This window comes from Eptatretus burgeri, chromosome 10 (assembly GCF_056783735.1).
Source record: "Eptatretus burgeri isolate ZD-2024b chromosome 10, Ebu_testis_v1, whole genome shotgun sequence".
Lineage (NCBI taxonomy): Eukaryota > Metazoa > Chordata > Myxini > Myxiniformes > Myxinidae > Eptatretus > Eptatretus burgeri.
The window spans coordinates 18,138,997-18,154,039 of NC_140970.1; the positions used below are offsets into that span (position 1 = coordinate 18,138,997).

At 41.2% G+C, this 15,043-nt stretch overlaps 1 protein-coding gene across 1 annotated transcript in view; it reads right to left on the minus strand.

The window, feature by feature from the left end:
• The window catches only part of FGD6 (FYVE, RhoGEF and PH domain containing 6), a 91,848-nt gene that overhangs the window by 19,917 nt on the left and 56,888 nt on the right, over positions 1-15,043 (minus strand). Inside the window, exons 9-12 of the mRNA XM_085897213.1 lie at positions 7,961-8,048; positions 7,696-7,746; positions 5,448-5,506; positions 5,183-5,254 (exon numbers count right to left, since the gene is read on the minus strand). Coding sequence (XP_085753339.1) covers positions 5,183-5,254; positions 5,448-5,506; positions 7,696-7,746; positions 7,961-8,048 — 270 coding nt within the window. The remainder of the gene's footprint in view (positions 1-5,182; positions 5,255-5,447; positions 5,507-7,695; positions 7,747-7,960; positions 8,049-15,043) is intronic.

Consider the following 15,043-nt stretch of genomic DNA (forward strand, 5'->3'; position numbering starts at 1 on the left):
TCTCTCCATCGACCTCTCTCTCTCTCTCTCCATCGACCTCTCTCTCTCTCTCCATCGACCTCTCTCTCTCTCTCCATCGACCTCTCTCTCTCTCTCTCTCCATCGACCTCTCTCTCTCTCTCCATCGACCTCTCTCTCTCTCTCCATCGACCTCTCTCTCTCTCTCCATCGACCTCTCTCTCTCTCTCCATCGACCTCTCTCTCTCTCTCTCCATCGACCTCTCTCTCTCTCTCTCTCTCTCTCTCTCTCTCTCTCTCTCTCTCTCTCTCTCTCTCTCTCTCTCTCTCTCTCATCGACCTCTCTCTCTCTCTCTCTCTCTCTCTCTCTCTCTCTCTCTCTCTCTCTCTCTCTCTCTCTCTCTCTCTCTCTCTCTCTCTCTCTCTCCATCGACCTCTCTCTCTCTCTCTCTCTCTCTCTCTCTCTCTCTCTCTCTCTCTCTCTCTCTCTCTCTCTCTCTCTCTCTCTCTCTCTCTCTCTCTCTCTCTCTCTCTCTCTCTCTCTCTCTCTCTCTCTCTCTCTCTCTCTCTCTCTCTCTCTCTCTCTCTCTCTCTCTCTCTCTCTCTCTCTCTCTCTCTCTCTCTCTCTCTCTCTCTCTCTCACACACACACACACACACACACACACACACACACACACACACACACACACACACACACACACCCCAAACCAATTTTTAACCACTCAACCTAACTATCTCTTCCTCATATGTGGTGATTTAACTTGCCAGAATGCCAAATGGCTGGGTGTTGGTCCCACCCTCACCAGCCATGGCACTTTAGTGAAGGACTTCTGTGACTCCATGGGACTGACTCAATCTGTGAATTGTCCAACCCAGATTTCTCACAATGGCAAATCCTCCATTCTGGACTTGATGATGACTAACTTCCCTGCAAATGTCTTCTGCTCTTACTCTGCTCCAATTGGTTCATCTCATCGTATGCTAGTGAAAGTCAACATCCCAATGGCTGTTCTCAGAGAGCTGCCTCATTGCCAGCAAATCTGGCAGTTCAATCAACAACAATGTTTATTCAGACATATAAATGTGAATTGTGTGCGCGAGACAAGGATTTTTTTTACATGGAATGGCTCACAAAGCTTCTAAACGAAGCAGAAAAAGGCTTGGAAAAGTACCTGCGAAAAAGGGGTGTCTCTCTACACAACAAAAGAGTTGGAGAACTTCCTCAACTCGCCAAAAAAGTTGAAACCTTTAGCCCGTACTGCAAACTCCCTATAACATGGACCGGTGCAAGGCACGGATTGTAGACGGGCACGTTCTACCCAAACCTTCGACCATTGCTGCCAGTGAATGGACTTTGAAACTTGTGGGATTATCTCCTGTGAACATGGCAGGCTTTGTGATTTATTTAATGGATGTTTGCAATCGGAAAGACTATGCCGTCATTCCCATTATTCAGGCAGACTTCCCAGAGGGAGACACCGGTTCTGGTTTGGGTGCTTCTTAACACCAATGGCAAGGTTGTATCTGAGCCTTGCCAATGCACAGCTAAGTTTAAAATGATTACTTTACTGTTAATCATGTTGAGGGGGGTGGTGTGTGTGTGTGTGTGTGTGTGTGTGTGTGTGTGTGTGTGTGTGTGTGTGTGTGTGTGTGTGTGTGTGTGTGTGTGTGTGTGTGTGTGTGTGTGTGTGTGTGTGTGTGTTTTCTTTTTCCACTGCCATCACTCACCAATTGTATTAACAGGAAAACGTATGAACTTGACACACGGAGACTTCTTGTATTTCTATATTTTTACATATTTTCGTGAGTCCAATTTGTATCCAGGAACACAACGATTAGGGTTAACCATCTTGATGCTGCCACTCCTTCATTTGAATCCTGAAAATTATGTTAAAAAGACTATTTGACTGACAGGTTTCATGCTAGACATGGCAGATTAAAAGTGTTCCAAAAAGCAGAAATGAGTCACTGAAAACACACACGGCACATGCGAAAAAGGCTTCATTAACATTCGCACATCATTGCGAAAGTCCGGTATTGTGTGTCCGCTCTCAAGAGAGCCAGAAAACAACATCTGTCTAACCTCAAGATTGAACTTTCAAATTTGTCTCCCTCTAAAATCTTGTGGCACCTCGTTAAGTCCGTCTCCAGAGTATGCTCCCCCTCCATCCTTTCCTTCATTTCAAATGGCACCACAGCCGACTCCGCTTGTGAGAAGACCGAATTCCTCAATTCTGTTTCCTTCCAAATCTTGTCTCCCCCAACCCCTCGCTCTCTGTACTCATCCTTCCCAGTCGCACCCAACTGCTCCTGGATTCTGTCATTTGCACTTGAGATGGTGGAGAAGTTTCTGGCAACCCTCAACACCGATTCTGCAACTGGACCCGATGGCATCAGCTCACGTGTCCTAAAACCCTGCTGTGCTGCTCTTTCACATCTCATGTATGCTGTCTTTAAGAAACAAATATATATATATATATATATATATATATATATATATATATATATATATATATATATATATATATTGTTACGGATCTGGAAATCATTTACATTCAACACACAGATGTCCCAAAAGTCAGTTATGTCGTTAAGTATGTGTGTAGTCAGATCCCCTTCCTTTTGTCTCGTGGGAGAATCAAAGGCGTGCGTTGCGATTTCTTTTAGTTAGGTTATTACATCTAATAAAGCATCCCATCTGCATGACCCCTTCGGCCCATCATGCTCAATCACCACCCGCTGGCTGTTCGTACCTTGACTTGCCGAGAGGCGGGTCTCGCGGTTCCACTACTCGGCTCCTACAAACGTTGTAACTCTTGTACGATGACTTTCGCGGTGCTGACACTGGTACTCGTCGAGAGTGAAGCCACATGGAGGAGTAACTGGGGTCTCCTGGCAGGGGCCGAGGCCCCGCCCCGGAAAGGTGGGCCGGAGGACCCTGTCGAATCGGAGGCGGACAGCGAGGTGCGTTTTCACCAAGGGCCCCTCCCTATGGAGAGAGGCCAATAAATCTCGGAGACTCTCTGTAAAAAGGGTCCGGTCGAGTTTGCTTTCACGGTGACTGTAACGGGTCGAGTTTGCTTTCACGGTGGCTGTAAGCAGTCAGTTTTGTTTCACGGTGACTGTACGGGGTTCTGGAGTTTCACGGTGGCTGCTATGAGGAGTCTTAAGGAAGGACAGAGCAACCCTGACCTCCCTTCGTGTACCCTGATTGTTCACCACACGAGCTCCGCCACGAACGAGTCCATACGTGCGACTGGGAACCGGACCAACGACCTTTGTCAGGTGCCGCATCATGGAGTACGCCCTTCCTCTGACGGTCAGGTACACCACCGAACTCTGACCCCCAGCTTGTCTCTCTCCACCGCTGTGAGGGTCCAATAAAGACCCTGGGTTTCTTTTCATTTTGTGTGTGTGTCTGCATGTGGGCCCGTCTTGTAAGTAGATCTGAATAAGTGTTTTTGCTCATTGTAAATATTCCTTCTTGCATATTCGCGTTAAGTCTTGCCTTTATCTTTTTATTGAAAATAAACATTTGTAGAAATGTTCACAGTCAGTTTCTGTCCCTTCTTGAATTGGTCCAGCATGGTTCGGATCTGAGTTTAGGCGGGGTTTTATCCTCGATAATCCGTTCATTCCAGCCGGCACGGCTTTGGCAGTTTCCACTCGGCTGCACCCGAACCGGAGTTGGTAGTCGGTAGTTGGAACTCCACCGCAGTCGGTAGAGTGACCCGGTTCAAGCAAGACGTGCCGAGGGCGTGGTTTCCCTTGTAGTCGAAATCGTGTAGTTAATTAGGTAAATTGGTTATAGACAAATAGACCCTACGCCACGCAGTTGAAATATTGGCGACCACGGTCGGTTAAACGACCCGCCGGCTCGCGGAGTTATCCGAACGACGGCCTACAATTCCGGGGAGTTTTGTGGGAGACGACGCAAGCTTTCCCCACCTAGTGCTCATTCTCACCACCAACCCCCGGCCCACAACAATATATTAAACATAGCATATACTTATTAAAAAGACTTATTGTATCAATCAATCAAAGGCAAAATTAGCTGTGAACATTACAAATTACCAATGAAGTGCAATTTTCAAAACTTGACAAACCAGCAGAATAGAGTTCAGTCATATGTAACTAAGCAAGCTGGATATAAAACATTTCACTTTGCATTCACACAATGACAATGTGCTAATGAAAAATGAATTACATTTTTAAAACAAACTACCAATTAGTTAAAAGTAACAAACTTTCAGAGATTTCCTTGAGGGAGGGGAAAAATAAAATAAAATAAAAATAAAAAAAGCGTTTTTGCAAACTTCTTTTCCAAGAGACTCATTGGTTTTAAATAATTAAATGTTATTATTTGTTTTAAGAAACGACATATCGAGGGTGGAACTGACAGAAAACTTTTTCCAGGGTGCCAGTACATGTGGCCTATTTGCAATCTCTCCCTCACCCACCCCCACCAAATGAAAATGTAATGATTGACACATTTGGCATTACCCATCTAAGTACTTCACTTATGATACTCCTCCATGATCTTTAGACATTGCATGAAAGAAGATACCATTAAAGGTAAAACTTGTAGCAATTCAAGACAAAGATGGCTGCATCGAGTCATTCAGTTTCCATACTGAATGCAGAAGGAGCACAAATCTATTTCGGAAAGGTCGGCTCGGCGAGTTAATCGTTTCCATCCATAGGCTCATTGTCAATGAGAAAAGGATGTTTTTTTTGAAAGGCAAGGAAATATTAACATTGGGCATAGCACTCCAACGGTAAGGATATTTCATTAAATTTGGCATGCATAGTTTCCTTAGAGATCCATACTCTACGAACAACACTTTGCCAACATCTTTCTTCAGGAGTGGCTCATCCCAAAAAAAAAACTAATTAATAAATAAATAAAAACCTGGATTTCAACCACCAACCTCTTGATGACTATTCTTTCTTTGCGAAACCAAAACACATGCTAAAAGTCATGCTGCATGGAATTTGTCTGCTGGTTTCAGCACGAAACAGTCAACTCTCTGCCAAAGCCACTGCAAGGTACTTCCACTGGGATAATTGGTTTAACAACCTAGTCAAAGACATATGGCTATGGCACGGAAAGGACTGAAATAGTTTTTTTTTTCTTCATGGGCTCGGCCTAAGTTGAAAAGGAGTGCAGCTATAAATCAAGAAAGTGAGTGAGCACAGCAACAAAGGGTACAAGTCCTTACACGTCCGGGCTGCACGATCTCCGGGTGACCGGCCAAGCTGTACTGAATCTGCATCAATTTCTGGAAGTTGTCCTTCAAATGGTGAAATGAAGGAAAGAAAAGATGAAAGGAGTTTCATTAAAAGGCACAAAAAAACAAGGCATTGATAACATGGTATAGCACTTATCTAAGCGTTTCGATCCATTTTCCTCGGAACAATAGCTTTTGCTTTGGGACATCAAATATTGTCCTGTGCAGGACAATAAGCATGGTTTTGTGAACTTACCCCCTGCTTCATGCATTCATTGGCATGCTCAGCAACTTCTTTGACTACTGAAAGGGCCGCTGTCGGAAGGGGGGTGGGAGACAACAATAAAATCAAGAAAGGATTACATTGAGAAGGAATAGAACATGTGTTATGGGGTAAGGGTGAGGGGGCAGTAGGAGGGGAGTGGGTGTTGTGGACCAAAATAAATTCAAAAGAAAGGGAAGAAAAGGCCATCAATAAAACAAAGCACCTTACTTGCACTCCTATGTCCCACTGGAAAGCAAACAAAACACACCTTTGTGTCCTTCTCCCCTTCAGGAATGTTGGCTCATTGAAAATAATCCAAATCGACAATGTCGATAAACACGACAATAAAAATGAAACCAAAATTTCAAAGATTTATACAAATACACTTCACACAACTTTGTATCACAAAGTAATTTGACTATCACAAAGGGGTTACTGTTGAAAGAAGTAACAGAAATGCCTTTTCAAAGATTGAAACATAACATTCTGAAAACTGTCAAGCAGTCTGAAACTCAAATGCTTTCTGTGCTAAACGATTTGCAATCTCATAAACCAGGATAATGAGCACCAATGTTCCTGAACAGCTTCAGTTACACATTCTTTATACTTTCACCCTGACGTATAGAGACTTGCACGCAGGAACAAAGAGTTTTCTTGAATGCTTTTCAGGTTATTTTGCAAAACTCCAATCAGGTGAAATCTTCTATCGTTTTTGTATTCAAAATGCACGTTTTGTTTACATTGCAACATAAAAAACTGAACTAAACGATTTTCTTTTGATAAAAGGTTAGATAACTGGACCCCCCATTTTGATAAAGGTTAGATAAAGCCCCATAGTTTGCACAGACAGTGAGCCAGGCAAGGAGGAGAACAGGGATTCTTCTGTGCAAAAATGGATCGTTTCTCTTCTGTATTCACGTTTTCCTACAATATGTGCAGGTGTTATCATCTGAACATAGTGTTGGACATATTTCGTTATCTGAATCTAGTGTTGGACAGATGCTATCATCTACAATCTACATGCTTGGTGTTGGCTAACTGGTTAAGGTGGCTGGCTTGGGACGAAGGCTCGTGGGTTCAAGCCCGTCAGCCATCGAATTAACACCAGTTGGGGTTGACTCAGCCTTTCATCCTTCTGAGGTCGTCAGAATGAGTACCAGTGTGCTGGGGTAATAACCATTCAGGGTAACCTGTGTCGGAGTGGCGATTCGTCCAGGACTGTACTCCTTGCCGATGAAACCGTCTCGACAGCTCTATGCGCCTTCACAGCATGAAAGTAATGGTATTACCATACTGTATTATCATTTTCACACAGTTCAGGAAAGATGTTATGATCTTCACTAGTGTAAGACAGATGTTATATCTGCACAAAGTGAACGACGAAGAGAAACAATCCAATCTCACACAGAAGAAATCCCTGTTGGCAAGCTTGCAGTAGTACTGTCAGAAAAATCTCAGCAAACAAGTTTTTCAGACAGATCAAAAGCAACAATATGGTGCAAACTCAACGAAAGAAAGATTAAAAACAAAAATGTAGAGAAGAAAGACAAAGAAAAGGATAAAAAGAGAACAAAAAGCAAGACAGTCAAAAAGCCTGGAAATTAGGAAAGTCAAAAAATTAGAGAGACAAAACAAGTCAAAAAAACAAACATCAAGAACACAATATATTTATTAGAAAGTTATAAAATGGTACAAAGACCTCGAAGGTCACACATCAAGCCTAATGGTTCCTGGTGTAGTACATTCGAGATACTCCCAACATTCTTGGATAGCCTCAAATAAACCAAGACTCGGTAAGAGAATATGATAACTGCCATCAAACCGAGTCATTCGTAGCACAAATAACAAAACTGTCTTTACATTTCCTTCCAGCTCTCAACAGTCATCAAAAATGAACTGCACATGAAAATTACATTCACGTTAGAGGCAGATTTTTTTCGAAATTTTCTGCATGATATTTCAATTCCAATTAGACTTATGCACCTGTAACGCTTCAAGAACACACACACACACACACACACACACACACACACACACACACACACACACACACACACACACACACACACACACACACACACACACACACACACACACACACACACACACACACACACACCGAGCCCTTTATAAAAGACAAAAAATTTAAACAGCCCTATCACGACAATATTAATATTTATTCTCATTGGCAATCCAGACATAAAACAAGAGGAGACTTTGAAGTATTTCCAAACTATACCTTGAGTGCCTTCAAAATCTTCCGACTCTTGCGACAAGTGCTTCAGATAATCTGAAAAATAAATCAATCACACTGGCATATGCTCTCAAATAATGCAAAAAATAAAAAATAAAAAAACAAAACAAAAAAAGTTTCCAAAATAGTTTAACTTGGGGACACTCGAGGTTTGAATTTATGCCACTCAACCCACTTGTGCTGCACCACGGTGGAGGTGGGTGCTGTCAGGCAGGGCAGCGTGGTACCACCGTGCATACAAGCAGCCCACCTGTGAGCAACAGCTGATACTGAGGAATCCTTTGCACCGGTTTGAGCAAGTAGTGCCGCAAGGCGAGGTTGGCACAACGAGGGCTTGCCTGCAGGATGCAACAGGGAAATTGCTATTGTGCAGCATTCAAAGAAATAAAACCAACAAATTTGACCACTTTATTTAAAATTAGCAAAGGTACCCGGCGTTGCCAGGTCCCTCCTCCCACTGCTTCCCCCCCATCCACCCATCCCTCCCCTGCCTCCTACCACCCAACCTCCAGACTAACACCTCTTCTCCTCCCACAAAGGTACCCAGCATTGCCTGGGATCTAACGACATCAATTGAACTACCACAATTAAGCACGTATTTAGAGACAAACATTAAATTTATCAAGCTGCAGAATATTGAACAGAAATAGCAACAAAATTGAACACATTATTGTAATATAATGCTTTGGGGTAGACAAAATTGAATGTTTTCCCATCAAGGGCCAGAACATGTAAACGGATAAAAATCAATTCTTTCAAAATTTGTGCAGATATATATGGAGAAGTTAGCCAAGGACGAAGCGTTTTTTCCTACAACTCTTCTTTCACCCTTGAGAGTTATGTCGTTAGATGAGCAGTAAAATTACCTTGAAATCCATTCGGTTTTTGAATAACTAGCGATTAGCGCATTTGAGAGGCCACGTGACTCCTTCGCGGATCTTACCAATCGTTGTAATGTATTAACAGTTATTTTTCACATCTAATAATATATTTGACGATCGGAGCTCACTAATTATATAGGTATCTGGGTTGAAATCCCCCCCCAAAATTTGCCTTTTTATGAAGCATTCTATATTTAGATCTACCCTAGGTTATGAATTGTGAGAAAATGACTGTTTAAAACTCCTTGTCAGGTGCATCATGGTAAAATAATGTGACTATAAAGTTTTGTCGCGATTAATCTTGGGAGCTACGAAGAGTAGAGAGAAAAAAATAACTACAACTGCCACTTTATAACTGCTGGCAGTGATGACCAGGTACCCAGACGTCTGCCTTTGATACAACGTGAGACTTACTGCAGATGATAGTCGCAAAGTTTCGCTTCGATAGGATAAGTGGTTCCAGAGAAAACAGTATTTAAGAGTGATACAAATACAGCCCTGCTTCGATACAGCGCGGGACTGACAAGTTACGAACCGGGTAGCACAAAGTGTTCAATCTATTTATTATGTATACAGTTAGCCCTTTTTCCTGGGGACATTGTCGGTTGCAATTGAATTGCTGTTCCTGTACCCTCAAATGTATGCAGGTGCAGCCAAGTGAGCTGTCTGGAAAAAAAAAATCTAAAAGTAAACAGCAGCGGTTCCAGAGTAAACATTAATTAATATTTCCCCTTCAATCCAACATGGCTGCCAAACCCTGGGCCCGATCGAGTTGAAATTTCAAACCTTCATTCCACATGACTGTTCCATCATAATTGTGATGTTTTACATTTATTGATGCAGTAGTTCCAGAGTAAACATTAATTAGTATTTTTTCCTTCAATCCACTATGGCTGCCAAACGGTGTCGTACATCAAAAGGGGGTGAAAACTTTTTATTCGTCATGGATAGGTGGTCATACTGGTGGAGTTTCGCCTCGATCTGTTCAGCCGTTTCAGAGAAGGCTTCTAAAGTTATTTTCAATCCAAGATGGCTGACGAACCATGTGACCTATGAAATCATAAATTTAAATTCTGCTTCCAATCGAGCAGTGGAACATGGGTGTGAAGTTTCGTGTTAATCCTACAAGGTGCGTTTTTCTATCCAAGATGGCCGCCAAACCATATGATGTGTGACGTCATAATTTTTACCGTATATGCATGTATGGGGGTGGATTACAGTTGCCAAGTTTCGCTTTGATAGGTTATGTGGTTCCAGAGAAAACATTATTTAATATTTTTCTTAAATCCAACATGGCTGCCAAACCGTGTAACCCATCAATTATTCATTAACAAACTCATATTCACTGCTCGTGTGCAAATGTTTGTGAAGTTTCCCCTTGATCTGACTCGCCGTTCTGGAGAAGATGATGTTTGAAGGTTTTAGGGTAAATTCAATATGGCCACCAAACCATGTGACCTATCAATTAGAAATTAACAACCTTGTGAAAGGATGTCTTGGGGAAAGTGTGTGTGAATTTTTGCCTCAATCTGTCCAGCCGTTCTGGAGAAGAAGATTTTTTTAAATTTATTAATTTTCAATCCAAGATGCCTGACGAACCATGTGACCTATGACATCATAACTTTACATTTTGCCTCCAATCCTGTATGGGAACACGTGTGTAAAGTTTCGTGTTAATCGGATAAGGTGCGTTTTTACATCCAAGATGGCCACCAAACCATGTGACTTGTGATGTCAGAATTTTTACCATGCGTGCATACACAATGGTAGATGATAGTTGCAAATTTTTGCTTTGATAGATGAAGCAGTTCCAGAGAAAACATTATTAAATATTTTTCTTAAATCCAACATGGCTGCCAAACCATGTGACCTATCAATTATTCATTAACAAACTTATACTCCCTACACGTGTGCAATAAGTTTGTGAGGTTTCCCCTTGATCTGACCAGTCGTTCTGGAGAAGATGTTTGAAGGTTTTAGAGTAAATTCAAGATGGCTGCCAAACCATGTGACCTATCAATAAGAAATTAACAAACTTGCAAAAGGATGTCTTGGGGAATGTGGGTGTAAAGTTTCGCCTCAATCTGCTCCGCCGTTCTGGAGATGATGTTTTAAAAAATAAATTCAAAACAAGACGGTTGCCGAACCTAGTCACCTATGACATCATAATAATTTTTTTCTACAGTGAATTGTTGTGTGGATGACGCTCAAGAAATTTCAGATATTTCCCATGCAGTGTTCTACTTGACAAATTTTCACCGGCATACCGCTTCACCGATGACATCACGAAAAATCACCTGTGTTCCACATGGGTAGCATATTAAAATGCATGAAGCAAAATTTTTTTCCATTGCACAGTTTCAGAGCTACAGATGTCCAAAATTTATCGTTTTTTTTCAATATCGCGCCCGTACCACGTGACCGAAGACGTCATAATTATCATTTAAGTATGCTATCAAAAAAGATACATACTATGGTGAAAATTTCGTGTCGATCGGACTTACCGTTCCCGAAAACATGATTTTTAAAGTGAAAGAACCCGCAAATTGCCAGCAGAAAAGGAATAAATAAGAAACTAGAACTGCCACTTTATAACTGCTGGCAGTGATGACCGGGTACCCAGACGTCCGCCTTTGATACGTGAGACTTATATGATAGTCGCAAAGTTGCGCATCGATGGGATAGGTGGTTGCACAGAAAACATTCTTTAATAGTGATACAAATGTAGCCTTGCTTCGGGACAGACGAGTTACGAACCGGATTGCACAAAGTGTTCAATCTAGTTATTACGTACGCAGTTCACCCTTTTCCTGGGGACATTGTCGGTATCAATTGAATTGCTATTCCTGTACCCTAAAACGCATACAGGTGCAGCCAAGTGAGCCTTCTGGAAAAAAAACAAAAATCTAAAAGTTCTCAGATTCAAATAATTAAATAATTCTGGCTGCCAAACCGCGTGGCTGATCGGGTTGAAATTTTAAATCCACGTTTCAGATGTCGGCTAAATTATAATTGTGAAGTTTCGCATATATAGAAGCAGCAGCTCCAGAGTAAACATTAATTAATATTTATCCTTCAATCCAAGATGGCTGACGAACAATGTGATCTATGACATCATAAATTTATATTCAGCCTCCAATCGTGCAGTGGAACACATTTGTGAAGTTTCGTGTTTATCGGACAAGGTGCGTTTTTCTATCCAAGACGGCCGCCAAACCATGTGACATATGACGTCATAATTTTTAACGAATATGCAGGCATGGGGGTAGATTATAGTGTCCAAGTTTTGCTTCAATAGGTTATATTGTTCCAGAGAAAACATTATTTAATATAATTCTTCAATCCAACATGGCTGCCAAACCATGTGACCGATCAATTAGAAATTAACAAAATTATATTCACTACTCGTGTGCAATACGTTTGTGAAGTTTCCCCTTTATCTGACCAGCCGTTCTGGAGAAGAAGATGTTTGAAGGTTTTAGTGTAAATTCAATATGGCCACTAAACCATGTGTCCTATTAATAAGAAATTAACAAACTTGTGAAAGGACGTCTTGGGGAAAGTGTTTGTGAAATTTTGCCGCAATCTGTCCAGCCGTTCTGGAGAAGATTTCAAAAATTTATTACTTTTCAATCCAAGATGGCTGACCAACCATGTGACCTATGACATCATAAATTTAAATTCTGCCTCCAATCCTTTAGTGGAACACGTTTGTGAAGTTTCATGTTAATCGGATAAGATGCGTTTTTCCATCCAAGATGGCCACCAAACCATGTGACTTTTGCTGTCATAATTTTTACTGTTTTTGCAGACATGATGGTAGATGATCTTTGCAAATTTTCGCTTAGATAGGTTATGTGATTCCAGAGAAAACATTATTTAATATTTTTCTTGAATCCAACATGGCTGCCAAACCATGCGACGTATCAATTATAAATTAACAAAATTATATTCACGACTCGTGAGCAATACTTATGTGAAGTTTCCCCTTGATATGACCAGCCATAATGGAGAAGAAGATGTTTAAAAGTTTTAGGGTAAATTCAAGATGGCCACCAAACCATGTGACCTATTAATAAGAAGTTAACAAACTTGAAAAAGGACGTCATGGGGAATGTGTGTGTGTAAAGTTTCGCCTCAATCTGTCCACCGTTCTGGAGAAGATTCAAAAAAAAATTCAAAACAACATGGCTGCCGAACCGTCACCTATGACGTCACAATTTTTTTTTTTCTACGGTGAATTGTTGTGTCGATGATGCTCAAGAAATTTCAGATTTTTCATATGCAGCATTCTACTTGATGAATTTTCACCGGGATACCGCTTCACTGATGACGTCACGAAAAATCACCCGTCTTCCCCATTGGGAGGTCATTACAATGCATGAAGCGAAATATTTTTTCATTGCACAGTTTCAGAGATACAGAGGTCCAAAGTTTATCGGTTTTTTCAAGATGGCGCCCACACCACGTGACCTATGACGTCACAATTATAAATTAAGTATGCTATCAAAAAAGATACATACTATGGTGAAAATTGTGTCGATCGGACTTACTGTTCCTGAAAAAATGATTTTTAAAGCGAAAGAACCCGCAAATTGCCGGCGGAAGAAAAATAAGAAATAAACAGAAGAAAAACAATAGGTTACCCATTCCATTAGACTGGGTACCCCAATAAACAGAAGAAAAACAATAGGTTACCCAGTCCATTTGACTGGGTACCCTAATAAACAGAAGAAAAACAATAGGTTACCCAGTCCATTTGACTGGGTACCCTAATAAACAGAAGAAAAACAATAGGTTACCCAGTCCATTTAACGGGGTACCCTAATAAACAGAAGAAAAACAATAGGTTACCCAGTCCATTAGACTGGGTACCCTAATAAACAGAAGAAAAATAGGTTACCCAGTCCATTTGACTGGGTACCCTAATAAACAGAAGAAAAACAATAGGTTACCCAGTCCATTTGACTGCGTACCCTAATAAACAGAAGAAAAACAATAGGTTACCCAGTCCATTTGACTGGGTACCCTAATAATCATAATAAATAAAAAATATCGAATCATATAATGCAGAGGAGTAGGGGAAAAAAAATCACAACTATAGCACCTACAAAAGTGATGTATAGAGCAATTTGTATGTATGAAGTTCAGGCATTCGATATGTGAGGAAAGTGAGAAAAAAAAACATTTTGAGTGCTTTATTGTACAGAAACCAGTGTGGCCTGTTCCAAGTCGAGGCATTGTTGAGCAGGCCAAAACAAAATGGTGGTTTAAGACCGCTGCGAGTTCAGGGTTTTGTTTTATTTTGGTTTTTGATGATGAGCACCCTGTTAATTATCCAACCCAAATACCCACTTTTCATTCATGTACCACCTTGGAGTTCCCTTAGTATGCATGCAAAGTTTCGGGCCGCTAGATTTCATGGTTTTGGAGTTATGGTGGACACGCACACGCACACACCAAATTCAACCATGTTATTTATCATCCCAACATTTAAATGCAGCCAGCACAACTTGATCTCACTAATACTTCACCTGATTTTTGTTTATGCAGAATACAAAATTTGCTCATTTCACTCCATCTGAAGTTTTGCATTCAGTCTTCAGCACCTAATTTTGGCCAGCTATAATGATGCAGTAAACCTTGCCTTTGATCCTGTGGCCATTTTTGCTTTGCAGCATAGGTGGCAGTTTAACAAAAGTTTCACTGTATATTTTTTGCTCTACAAGGATAGAATATGTAATGCAGTTACAGTGATAATTGATCCCATACCCCTCTGTTGAGAGAGGAAGAAAAAAAATCAAGGGCACCAATGAAAAGGTTGTAAAGATTTGGAATTTGACCATCGGCATAGTCCCAGGATACAATAGCTGACTTTTGTCTTCAAGGTACCAAAGGAGCTTTAATATCCATAAGCAAATGCTGACAAATGGGGAACCCGGTTTAGTGTTCCACCAACGGATGGTGCATTTGATTAATGCAAAGCCTTGCCTGAGAAGCACCAGGATGACAGTTATATAATCGGGTCAGTAATCTGGCCTCGAGACAAGACAGCTCAGCGACAAGTACACATATCCTGCCAATCAATAAATCACTGCTGACTGTTGAGAAATAACTATTGCTGTCATTTATTTCCTAGAAAGGACACTTTCCATTTGCACATATTGGTACAGGGCGATGCATTAATGTGTGCTCCACCCATCGGGAGGAAGTTAAGTCGGAGGAGCCGTCTGCCATGATTATACATTGTGACTTCAAAACATCAAGAAACCTACAAATACCAGACTCGGTAACATATTCATTAAAGCATCCAATCTGAATCTGGGAGGATGACGATTCAATTCCTGCCCTCACCAAGACATCCAAATACCTTACAAATGGTACATGCTGCTTCGCTGCTTGATGCTCAGCATTTAACGGATAGAGCATGGATAAAACTCAGGGGTTGGCAT